Consider the following 13,170-nt stretch of genomic DNA (forward strand, 5'->3'; position numbering starts at 1 on the left):
TACCCCACCCATCTTTTTTTCCAGCAGGAAGTTTGGAAAGCACCAGAGTTTTCATCTGTAAATAACTATCCTTTAGCAGACTGGTTTTCAGGCTTCTCCTTACTGCTGTGAGTGATGGTTTTAAAACCTACGAGATGATAGCAGAAGCACTTTGCTTTGTCTTTCCGTTCATGTCCTTCCATCACACGAAACACAAATTCAAGCAGACAGCTGAGGTGACATGGCAGTACTACAAATCTACCCACAGCCAATTTGAGAGATGGCCAGTTTTAAGAAGCTGTCTCAAAAGGCCTTCTTAGAGGTGGCTGAAGATGTCCCATCTGCTTTCATCGTGGCGTTGGCTGATTAAAAAAAACAACAAGCCACACTTTGGTACTGTGGTATCTGAAATGGAGGGAAGGGTGGAATTTATGTAATTGTGGTGCACGGTAATTAAGAGGAAGCCGGGAGTGATCTTCAGCAGTTCCTCTGTATCAGTCTACCCTTCTGTGCTTCCCATCTGGCTGGGGGTGAGGGAAGCAACAAAGGCAAAACGAGAAGTGCATTAGCAGCAGCTGAGCCCTAGCCAAGGCTTCAGCTTCTGGAATCATGGATGGCACTGATCACGTGGGAGACACTTCGTGAAACCAGATGCTACCTCCGAGGTTGGACACTGCAGCCTCTAACATGGCTTGAGATTTGGCACCGACTCGGGAGAAGACGAGAGGCGGGAGGTGTTGGGTGGCCAGTGGCAAATGTAACCATTGTCAAATAAGTGCCTGCGACATTTGTCACAGCTGCACTCCTTGGCAAGAGCCAAGGATTTCCTTACTGAGGGAAGAATCAGGATTGCAGCATCCCCAAACTTGCAATTTGGGTACTGGGAATTTGAGCATCTCACCAGAGGAAAAGCTACCTTAGGGGATTCATTGCAAATGTGAGTGATAACTGCAATAACTGTACCCTTTTATCATAATGTAAAGCTTTAATAACTTTACATTTGAAGTCATCAGCTGGGAAGGCCCCTATTTGTGGAACCTCCTTCATGAGTTTCAGAGACTATGCTATGAATGTCTAAGGGCTTTAGCATATTGTGGATATCTGTAGATGTATAACTGTTTATAGGAGCCAGTATTCTGCTATTTATTTATTACTTTTACATCCTGTCTCTTCCCTCTGTGGAATTCAGAAAGTTTTTCTGGATGTTTTGTTGGAATCTCCTTTCTTGTAACTTGAAGCCATTATTTTGAGTCCTCTGGAACAGGCGAAAACAAGCCTTTTCCATCTTCCATGTGATAGCCTTGGAGATATTTGAAGATGGCTATCACATCTCCTCTCAGTTTCCTCTTTTCCTGGCTAAACATACTCAGCTCCTTCAACTGTCCCTCATAAGGCTTGGTTTCCAGACCCTGGATCATCTTGGTTGCCCTCCTCTGCACACATTCCAGCGTGTCAATATATGTCTTAAATTGCGGCACCCAGAATTGGACACTTCTGTTGATTTGGACACTAGGGCCATAAGAGCATCAGAAGAGCCCTGCTGGATCAGGCCAAAGACTAATTTAGCCCAGCATCTTCTTACATTGGCCAACCAGATGCTTAGGGGAAGCTGGCAAGCCGGACCTGAATAGAAAAGCACTTTCCCAGCATGCGAGTTCCAGCGGCTACTGTTCAAAAACATGCTGCATCTAACAGTAGAAGTAAAACATAGCTATCATATCAGGTAGCCACAGATAGCTTTATCCTCCATCAATAACCCTCTTTTAAAGCCATACTATTTGGTGGCCCTTTTTCATTTCCTCAGGTGTTTCTCCACTCTGCAAGACAAAGGCCAGGGAAAGTGAAGAAGAGACATTTTCTCTAGCTATCACACATAGGAAGAGAGAAGTAGAGGGAAGACTTGGCAATAGGCTATTTTGAACAGAAGCAGTGGTGTTGCAACCTTTGTTGGTGCCCGGGGCAGGACCAGGGGCTGAGCTCAGAGGTTGAACAAAACCTGTCATGCCAGCCCAACCCTCACTGCCATTGCCAGGTAGATGCGGGGCATGGAGGGTTCAGAGGGTTGCACTGCACCACCTGCCTGCCTGCACAGGGGGGAGCCTGGCTGGCCAACGTGGCCCTTGGTGGGCACATCCCTGCAATGCTGGCTGGGCAGTCATTTGGCAAGGGGGCCAGGGCATGGCAGCAAGACCAGGCCAGGCCAGGCTCCAGGGCCCAGAGACCTGTGGTGGCAAGCAGTGCAGGGATCCCTATTGGGGAGGAGCCTGGTTCATGTCCCCTCAAGATCATGCTCCCAGGGCTACAGCCCCCTGGCCCTCCCCAAAGTATGCCCCTGAGCAGAAGATCTATTCTCCTTATTTCTCCCTTGCCTGGAAATGGTCCACTGATAAGTCAATTGACAGGGTGACAATTCATATAGGGTAATATCAAGGTTAACACAAAAAGGTGTAGTCTCATAAGGCAGATGTCTCTCACCTGGCAGGACATGAATACAGCAGGTATCCGTCCCTTGCCAGAAAAAGACAGAATGAGAATAGCATTTTTAACGGCAGCACGCATTTTGCAGAGAGTTCAGCATCCTAATTCATTAGCAGAATTTTGCAGCCCTTTGTCAGCGTTATGGTTTAAGTATTGCATGTCAGCTGAAACTTCTTAGCTTCCTGACGTAAGCCAAAGCAATTAGTGTTAATGGTACTTATTATATATTCATTATATAATATAATTTATTCTAAGAAACGTGGACTGTGAGAGTGGGTGATGAAAATAGAAACTGTTAATTTAAGAGGATGGGCTTTCGAAGGCTGGTTTTTCAGGGAAGGGACTCAACATTATTCATTCCATGGGAAAGTACTTCAGCAGGACATTTTCTCTGCAAATTTGGCCATTGCAATGCAAAGTGATAATTCTCTCAAGCACACCAGACAAGAACATCAAATGTGAAAATTTAGGTGTAACTTTGAGAATTGGTATGCAAAACCAGTTGCTAGGTAAGGGAATACCATAGGTCTAAATATTCCTCCATATAGGAACATCTCCCAGGAAACCATAAGGTTATCCAAGTACCTATGTGCAAGGATTTGTTTGCTTTTTCCATAAGAAGCAGGCATTCATGCTATCTCCCTGCTACATTTTTATCTGCAGTAGTTAGGAATGGGTGTGTGTGTGTGTGTGTGTGTGTGGAACTTGATTCTGTTCAGAATTAAAGCCGAATTTATCAAGTCATAACCACCCTTTGAAATTGGCTTTTATCCAGATTTTGTGATGCAGTTCCCCAACCAACCAATGTTTCCAAAAACACGTATCTATGTAGAGTGCATAAAATGACTGCATTTGCGAAAGTATCATACAAACATGCAGTATTACATTAGGAGAAAATGCTTGCAAAAATGTGTGCATTAGTCAAAAACACATACAAAAATGTTGAATGTTTTTTACGAAGATTTTCACAAATTGCTGCAGAAATGCAGAGCACTGAATTTCATATTGGGGGGGGAAATAAAAACTGAGGGAATGGAAATAGACCCTTCCATCCCTGGTAATGCCACAGACCAGGGAGAGTTTTACTGCTTATCTGTTGTTTATATAAACGAGGCTTGTGCTGTAGGGGTAATATCTGGTTCTGCTACTTTTGCAAACTGAAAGCCTGGCTTTTCAATCACACTCAGGCCTCAAAAGCCAAGGCTAATTTGCTGGCTTTGAATGTAGGAAACTGAGAAAGTTCCATAATTGTGTGGATTTTTATGGAGAAGCTCTATGCGCATACATCAGTTAGTGTGTAGAAGGATGTGTCACCGAAAGCAAAACGGAATCTAGGGTGTCAAACCCAGGGCCAACTCAAGACATTTTGCTGCCTGAGGCAAAGGACAATATGGTGTCCTCCCCCAAGGCTCATACAGAAAGCAACTGGACTGGTAGTTGAATCTTAATCCAATACTAGTGAGAGGACAGTCCTTTCCACTGCACTTAAGGACAGCAGGCTAGTGCAGAAAGTACAGGGAAGGCCACATGGCACTCACAGCTCTGGCCACTCCCTGCACCTAAGCACCTGCCGCCCGAGGCATCTGCCTCATTCTGCCTCATTGTAGGCTCAACCCTCTTCCTGCCACACCAGAAAGTGCTCCAGGTTTCCAGATTATCTGGTGTTGTCCTAGTTTCCAGATTCCCAAGTACGAATCTTTGTACAGTGGTACCTCGGGTTAAGTACGCTTCCGGTTAAGTACGCTTCAGGTTAAGAACTCCGCTTAAGAACAGAAATAGTGCTCTGGCGGTGCAGTGGCAGCAGGAAGTCCCATTAGCTAAAGTGGTGCTTCAGGTTAAGTACGCTTCAGGTTAAGAACGGACCTCCGGAACGAATTAAGTACTTAACCCTAGGTACCACTGTATTTATCTATTGGCATGTTGCTTTCCAGTGTTGTATAGTCTTCACCCAATATCAAAATGCCTAATCACTTTTCTTGTCTTCCTCCCTGCCCCCCTTCCCCCTTCCCTCCTTCCCACATGCTCTTTGTCTTTGTTTTAGAAGGAGATGGCCGGAAACTCAAAGGTGCCATCCAGCGGAGCACAGAAACTGGCCTTGCTGTTGAAATGCCAAGCCGAACAATCCGACAAGCCAGCCATGAATCCATTGAGGAGAGTATGAACAGCTATGGATCCGAAGGAAAGTAAGTAGCAAGAGGGCAAAGTACATATATCTGTATATCTTTATCTATTGATTGATAGATTGATTAACTGTAAAATATAATAATGTGTCCTCTGCGTTACCTGTACCAACAAACACATTGACAGAGTAGGCATCTTTGAATGGGCTTCCAGGGAACAGTTGCCACTCCCCATAAAAAACCATAACCCCCAGATTCCCAGCTTTCAGTTTTTAAAAAATAAGTTTCTAGTGGTTGTGGAACCCAAGATATGAGGCATAATGTAGAGGCACTCTCTATCTATCTATCTATCTATCTAGTGTCTGAAACTAGCCTCCTCCCAATCAATGTTTTCCTTTTCCTCCCCATCTCCCTGGAAAAATTCCTGCCAATCTCTACGCAATCAATCACAGTGAGACATGAGTAATGATAAAGTCTCATTGATTTCAGTAGGCCCAATATGCAATGTATTTGCTGTGGATTCAACCCCAAAGTCTGACAGCAGCACAAAATTAATTCAGTTGTGGGATGTCATTCTCTGAATTTTAGAGCCTGGGTGGTCTTCAGAGGTGTCTCATTGAGGTCTTTGGAGAAATGGTTTAAAGTTAGAGATCCTACCAGGCATTATTATTCATTGCTATTGTTTGTTTGTTTGTTTGTTGTTACCACTCTGCAATTGTAATGATTATGTAGCTGATGCCTTCCATGAAAACCTGCCTCCAAGGAAATAGTTCTGCTACGCAATTGCAGTAAGGCAATTTTGTTCCTTGCCTGCGTTACAAAATTCAGTGAATTTGGAACTGAGGCGTGTTCTTTTGGTCATGCAGGGAATCTGTTTTCCATGCCAACAACAATTATTTCCTTTCCTGTCTGTGTGGTTCATCCTCTCGGGAACGATGTACAAATATCTTGGATCATCTGTGCAGCATCACTGCACAGAATGGCTGCTTTCATGTTCAGGCTCTGATTGGAAGTGGGTAACAGCCCAATTCCAAAAGAAATAGAGTATCTTGGTAAAAAGCTGCTCCATTGCAGTATCCTCCATTTATTAAAGTTAATGGCATGCAACTGTACCCTTTATATTCAAACTCCAAGTTTACATGGGATGATATAACAGCTCCTTGGCCAACAAGGAGGGGTGACACGGACAGAGAGATTCAGAAAGGCACAAGATGTGAGCGCTCATGTTTATTCCAAATCATGCTTCCAGTTCCAATTTTGCTCCTAGAATATCGGAAGCATATTTTGCTTTCTTTGCTGCACTTAGAAGCTTCTGCAATCACAGCCCTTTTCATGCATGCAAATAAGAGAGGCTATTAAATGGGCAATTAATTGGCTATTCACCACCAGCACACACTCACATGCATCAGGAAGCAATAAAATTGGCAGAACTGAGGAATTTGTTAAAAAGAACATTGCTGGGAACTTTTACAGGGCTTATTTGTGAGTAAACATGATAGGAAGCTAAGAGGACATTGGTCATGGGGAAGGAAGGGCACGGCTGGTGGAAACTTGTGTGGAAACTCCATTCTAATTGCTTTTCCAGCTAACTGCAAAAAAGAAGAAATCTTCAGCAGTGCTTAAATGCTGCATCATGGAAACAACCTAGGTTAAGAACACCAGCTACTGAATGCCTAGACCTGTTCTGTGAAAGCAAATACTGAATTATTTCTTTCGGGGAGCATTGTCGAGAGATAACAGCATTTTATGAATTTTTAATGGTTTCCTTGCATAAGTCACTTCTTGTGGCTTAGGACTTTCAGAACCTGTATTACATCGATGGCACATTTCATCCCTCCGTGTTTCAGTTCTTGAGAAGTAGCTCACACACACACTTGCCTTTGCCATTTGAATAGCGCCTACAAGTCAAGATGACCAAGCCCTTACTAGCCTCCCAGCTGAGGACAGATATTTAGAGACCTGTTGCTACTTACTCATCCTGATGAGCTGCCAAATTAGGAAGCTTGCACGTCTCCCAGGAGAGCAGCCAGCTAAGAAAGCTAGCGAGAAGTCAAATTGTTCCTCCAGCTTTCAGCTCAGAGGTTTTACCCCTGGGGAAAGCTGTCATGACGTGAATGCCAACTCACATCCAAGACCTTGTGGAGGTGCAGAAATGGCTCCCTGCAAATCATGGCTTCCAAATTGAGATCCAGCCTCAGGAATAGACACTCGATCCTCTTTCACTCTCAGGCATAGATTTCCCCCTCTTCCCCCTTTGTCACCTGTAACCATGGCTTAGTATTACATCTGTGCTGGTGCTCATCTTGTCTGTTGCTAACCAGGAGTCTTGCGTGGTCCTGAGGATGCCTTCTGGTTTGCAAATCATGGTTTGCAGGAAACGAACAGGAATCAATCCAGATTAGATTACTGCAATGCACTCCATGTGGGGCAGCTTTTAAAAAGTGTTTGGAAATCTCAGCCAATGCAAAATGCAACGGCAAGAACGTTGTCCAGTGTTTTATTTCATGGTGTGCGTTATTCTGATTTTCTTCAATCTGCACTGACTCCTTGTTCATTTCCAGGCACAATTCAAAGTGCTGGTTTTTAGCTCAGCCTTAACTGACATTCCATGCTAGGAAGATGTGTTGTGCTGACTCTATTTTTCTATAATCCTGTTTTGTTCCGTGAAGTTTTCATATGTATTTTATATTTCTAATGATTCATAAGCTGCCTTGAAGAAAGACAGGTTATAAGTTTTAAGACAAGGAAAATTTCTGCACCAGAGCAGATATGAAAACATGGTTTAAAAAATTAGGGTTTTATCCAACTCAGAAACAATCACTGTTGTTTGGAGATTTTGCTGATTCAACAGAGAATATGAAGCTTAGCTCTGACTCCAACAATGTCCTGGGTATACTAGATGGTACAGTAGGCAAGATGTGGCAAGTTAATTATGTTTTCCATAATTACTTCCACTGTGTGCGTGCGCACACACACACACCCAGTGACTGGTTTTCTTGGATGAGCTGACTTCAGGTAAATTGCCCCAGAATAAAATATTGTGGGCTGCAGCAGTACGAAATGCATTGCAGTTGAAGGCTTTCTTGTTTCCTGCTGACGACCGCTGGGATGATTAGTTTGCAGAATGCTAAGGTGACTTTCTTACGTTAGAATAACACAGCAGGCAATGACTTCGGGAGGAACAGGAAAGGCGCTCTCTCGTTTGATATGGAAGTCAAAACCGTGCTCTGCAAGGACACGTCGTCAATTTGCTCTGCCTACCCCCCCCCTTCATGCTTTGTTTCAGCTCTTAAAACAAAATGTTCTCTTGCCACTTCCCTAGAGGCTGGTGTCATGGCATAATGTGGGCTCCACTCTGAGATACAGCATGGAAGGGCTGCAGAGATGCCTGCAGCTCTGTTTGCCACATGCCTACCTGTGAAACCCAGATATCATCCCTTCTAACAGAGAACCCGAGTAGCTGCGTGACTGTCAGTTTGTAAATTAAAGGAACCTCTCACATATCATGCAGCAGTGTTCAAGCGCGCACACAGTCACTGCAGTGGTGCATACATTTGTAAATAATTAGGAAAAGGGAATGATTGCTGTTGTTGTGAGTGGTCCATTTCAGCCCACTGTTTACAACACCCTTTTTCTTTTCCCTCTACACACCCATGTAAACATAAACCTGCCACTTTCCAGCAACCCTTCGTGCATCTGACTCTGGTCCATAGAAGCTGATGTCATAATATATTTTATCCATGTATTGAACCAGAAAATTACTTCCCTCAAAGAATCCTGGGAACGGTAGTTCACTCCTCGCAGAGCTGCAATTCCCAGCACCCTTCGCCTAAGAGTCAGGAGGATATTGCTGAAAACCGTTCCTCTGCACTGCCAAGAGGACGGTGGTAGTACATCTAGCTGTCCATATTAGATAACATCAGAAACAGTCAGGGCTAATCCACTTTAAGAAGTGAAAGTGATGAAGTGAAGGCACATTAATCCAATTGTGAAAGATTATTTGCTCCATTTATTCTGTTAGGTGATCAGTCAGGCAACTTGATGCCAGCAAATTTCCAAAGTGTCGTCTTCTGAGCAACTCCGATGGTGTAATAAACGTGTTTTAACGTGTATCAGGCAGGTTTATGGCAATTCGCTCCACAGAGGCTTCAAAGTCTTCTCACCATTAGTGCTTTGTTTACAAACAGTGCCTGCCTGCAAAAGTCGTCTGCCCGCAAGGGTAAGAGAGATCCATTGTAAATCTCTACTTTGAGTAATGCCCACCCAGTGCTCTGTTTGATTCAGCATCTAACAGCTCTCCAGGCAAGAGCTGATCAGCAGATTTATGGACTCTCCACAGCAAATTTTGAAAACCATGAGCATTATTCTTCATTAAATGTTCCTGCCGCAGGTGTTCTCCCAAGATACCCCCTCCATTCTCCCTCGCATTGATGGGGATGTTTGGAATCCATCTGCAAGTCGGAACATTCATTTCCATTCAGCCTGATAATTTGCGATAGTGGCTATTCGATGTCTGAAGAAAAACTGAAGAATGGTCAAGAAAGTCTCCCCCCGCCCTGGACTTTGCTTCTTTCCGGTCTCATTGCTCAAAGGTTCAGATCCAGTGGCAAGTCTTCTGTAGTCAGGTTCATTGGCTCATTCTTGTGGTCTATGAGATTACAGGTTTCTGAACCATCCAAGCACTGCACATAGTCCAGATTGCTGTTCCTGCTACAGTTTACCATTCTTGCACAGCTAAAAAAAAGGGGGGGGGGGAATACATATATGTGCATACGATTTATATGTGCTAATTTATACTTAGAAATGAAACTTTAGAAACAGAAAGACGACACATCTTTGAACCAAATTCTCATGCCATTCCTAGAAGAGCAAAAAGGCTAAGTTGCCTTTAAAAGAGATGAACAAACTCATGGAGGTGAAGTCTCTCAATGGCCACTGTCGTGGTGTAGGAGAGCTGAAAATAATGCCAATATATTTCACATCTGGCAACCAATATGCCCCTTTGGTTTCATATAGTAGATGAGTCTAAAAAGCCTGGAACACAAATGTCCATGGCCCTCTATCAGCCATGGTGGCTCATTTACCAGAATTTATATATTTAGTATTGACTCCGGAAGTGTATACTCAAAAGCAACTCCTCTATTCCGAACTTAAAAATGGAAAGCGTAAGGCTAATGGTCAACAAAAGAGGTTTAAAGACTATCTCAAGGCAAATATAAAAAAAATGTAGTGTAAACACCAACAACTGGGAAACACTGGCCTGCGAGCGCTCCATTGGAGAACAGCCTTTACCAAAGGTGTCATGGGCTTTGAAGGCACTCAAACTCAGGACGCAAGGGAGAAACGTGCTAAGAGGAAGGCACGCTTGGCAAATCCACACCGTGGTCAACTCCTGCCTGGGAACAAATGTCCCCACTGTGGAAGGACGTGTGGATCCAGAACTGGCCTCCACGGTCATTGTTAAATCTGTGTTTATGGAAGACAATCTTACTCAGCTATGAGTGATTGCCAAAGAAAGAGAAAGAAAGATACTTGATTCTGTTCAAATGAAGCCTCTAGTCTCCTAGTCTCTCCTCTGCAGTTTCTTAGCATTCCTTTGAGTTCATTCCATCATTTTCTCTCAGCCCCCTCTGTCCCTGGACTCCTCCAGATGACCTGTTTATTGAGCATTCATCTTCATTTGCTTGCACAAAGCTTACCTATTGATTAAACAATGCCCAGTGTTCACTGAGCATTTGTTCTGATTTGTTTGCTTTGCAGGGAGGTCATACAACAATGAACATTCACCCTGATTTGCTTGCAGGGTGTTTATAGGTCTTCCTATTAATCATTCATTCATCCCACAATTTTCAGTGTGTTTCCCCATCACTTTCCTAACTGCAAAAAGTACCTTCTTTTTTAAGCAAACTTGTGCCAGGATTGCAGAACACTTTAATCCACTTTGAGTCCACAAACTAAATTCCATTATGCACATGAATCTCTCCTGTAAAGTACGGTAGTGATAATCTGGAAGCACTCCTTGAATGCTTTCATGGTAGCATAGAGGCAGCAAAGCATCTGCTGTTTGCAAGGTAAGAATTCAGCTAAGATAAAAATAAATAAGATACCAAGAGTTGAACCTGAGAGTCTCTGCATACAAAGCAGTTGTGCTACCTCTGGGGGTGTAAGAAGCATCATTTCCCAATCTGCTCTGAATTTGCTGCGTGCAACACTGTTTCCATTCCGCTGCAGTATGTCTTCTGCTAAAAACTATGTTATTCGCCTTGTTGCCCACTGTGGCAAAATTACATAATTCACATGGTTAATTTTGTAAATTGCATTGTCATTACATTATCCCACCCCATTCATTTCAGTGTAAAGGAAACACAATGCAAATGACGGAGGGGAATATAATTAATTATGTTTTGCTTGTGGACAGAAAACAACAACAGCAAATACTGATTGTATTTGTTGAATTGATTACTGTTCTAGACATGGGGCAAGTAAGCAAACATTGGCAATTTCTGCTGTTCTTTCCATTTTCATTGAATACTCCAACATCCCTAGCTACTTATAAGTCAGGGTTTCCAAAACTTTGATCATGCATGTGCTCCATGGTATGTCTGTAGATTTGTGGCTGAAGATGGGAGGTGGCAGATCAATCATATTAAATATTCATATTGATTTTTAATTGTATTTTTTATTGCTTCTTTTATTTCTTATATTGGATTTTGCCATTACAGTTTTGAATTCAAATTGCAATGCAATAAGATTTGATATATACGAAATAGAAGCAGTAATAAAACGCAATTTAAAAATTATACAGCCTCCAGCACAGCACATTGCAATCTCTGCAGGCAGAAACGTCATTAAGTGGTCTGCCAAGACCCTCGGCCATGTCCAAGTAGTCAGTATTGGTGGCGGGGCAGTTAGGGAACCACTGAGCACTTTTTTTGCATAGTGAGCATAGGCGGGTCACTAAAGGGAAGGTTTTCTGAGTGCCAGGGCATGGAGTGGGGGTAGAATCTGTCCCTCTTTGGCCATGTGAATAGTTGGGAGTTGCAGAGCAATGGCTTTTTCAGGGTTGGAGAGCTTGGAAAGGTGGACAGGCAGAGTAATGAAATCTTGAGGCTTTTGGTGAGATGAAAGCTTCGGCTTGGCACTCTGTAGCAGCACTTGGCATGGAAGATCTCAGAACCGCTTTAAAAATAGATTTGAAAAGAGGTCACAAACTCCACACGGACAAGAAAAGAAATTAATGATACGTTTGCCTAAACTTAGCTGCGCGGAAAATGCTTTCCGCATACTAATGCGTCACATTTGGCAGGTTGGAAGGGGAATGGCTCCCGCTTGGGATATTCTTCAAAGCATTCCTTGCTGCAAGCAGTTTCCTTCATTAGGCTGCTCGTGCTACTGTCACTTTCCAAAATAGGATTTTAAAAGCAGGTCAAGAATATGGGTAAATTATACGGCAGTGGGTGGTGGGCAAGGGATAGTAAGTTCAGCAGAGCAGCTTGCAGTGGTTCCTTTCAACGCTGAATGTAACTGTGGTGTGATGATGATGATGATGATGATGGTGATAATATACCGCCCTAGAACTGGAGGTCTCAGGGCAGTTCACAGAAAAGATCAACATAAAAACCACAATATATACATGCTGGTGAGAGGCAGAGAGCACGGCCTGGTATTTGCTAGGCTATTAATATAGCATGTTTAAATAATAAAGGAAATGCACAGTAACCAAGCTTGGATTAGTCACTATACAGTGGTACCTCGGGTTACAAACACTTCGGGTTACAAACTCCGCTAATCCGGAAGTAGTACCTTGGGTTACAAACTTTGCACCAGGATGAGAACGGAAATTGCACACCGGCAGCAGGAGGCCCAATTAGTGAAAGCGTGCCTCAGGTTAAGAACGGTTTTGGGTTAAGAATGGACCTCCAGAACAAATTAAGTTTGTAACCCCAGGTACCACTGTATAAGTCCAAAACAGATGGCTGGTGTACTATCATCATTATGTGCCAGACTGCATTGAGTGTTTCATCTTTTATTAACTTTGCTGATGGTGGTGGTGGTGGTGGTATTATTTCTGCCTCTTTGTGGTCTTTTTCCTGAGTTTTATTGATACTTGTTGGTGTTGGGCAGGGCTGGGACACCTATGGCACTCCGGATATTTGTTGGACACAGCTCCCATCAGTCCGAGCAAGCATGGCCAAGGACCAGGGATTATGGGAGCTGGTGTCCAGCAAGCTCTGGAGAGCCACAGGTTCCCCACTCCTTGCTTTAGGATTTTGACTCTAAATTTAAAAGCAGGATAGATTGTATCAGTGATGGGCAGAATGTCATTCAGGATCTCTGGGTTAATTGCAGCAGATTGGCAAGGGTTTCTGGTGGAACCTACACACATGTTTAAAACATTGTGAAAATGCTTTTTTAACAACCGTTTTGAAAAACACATTTAATTTGCTACAGCTCACTGTTGCCATCTAGTGTCACAATTGTATATTGCGCGCTGCAACACATTCAAAATGTTTTATTTGCAGCTATATAGCTGAGTCCTCTGTCTCTCAGAAACTCTAAGTTGCAACACAAGAGATGCTGGTCCATTCGGGTG

General features: G+C 43.4%; 1 protein-coding gene across 2 annotated transcripts in view; it reads left to right on the plus strand.

Annotated features, from left to right (window-relative positions):
* The window catches only part of RIMS4 (regulating synaptic membrane exocytosis 4), an 89,664-nt gene that overhangs the window by 62,602 nt on the left and 13,892 nt on the right, over positions 1 to 13,170 (plus strand). Inside the window, exon 2 of one of the 2 annotated variants that reach the window (XM_033153439.1) lies at positions 4,499 to 4,640. In XM_033153439.1, coding sequence (XP_033009330.1) covers positions 4,499 to 4,640 — 142 coding nt within the window. The remainder of the gene's footprint in view (positions 1 to 4,498; positions 4,641 to 13,170) is intronic. The other variant, XM_033153440.1, reaches the window with a different exon arrangement.

This window comes from Lacerta agilis, chromosome 6 (assembly GCF_009819535.1).
Source record: "Lacerta agilis isolate rLacAgi1 chromosome 6, rLacAgi1.pri, whole genome shotgun sequence".
Lineage (NCBI taxonomy): Eukaryota > Metazoa > Chordata > Lepidosauria > Squamata > Lacertidae > Lacerta > Lacerta agilis.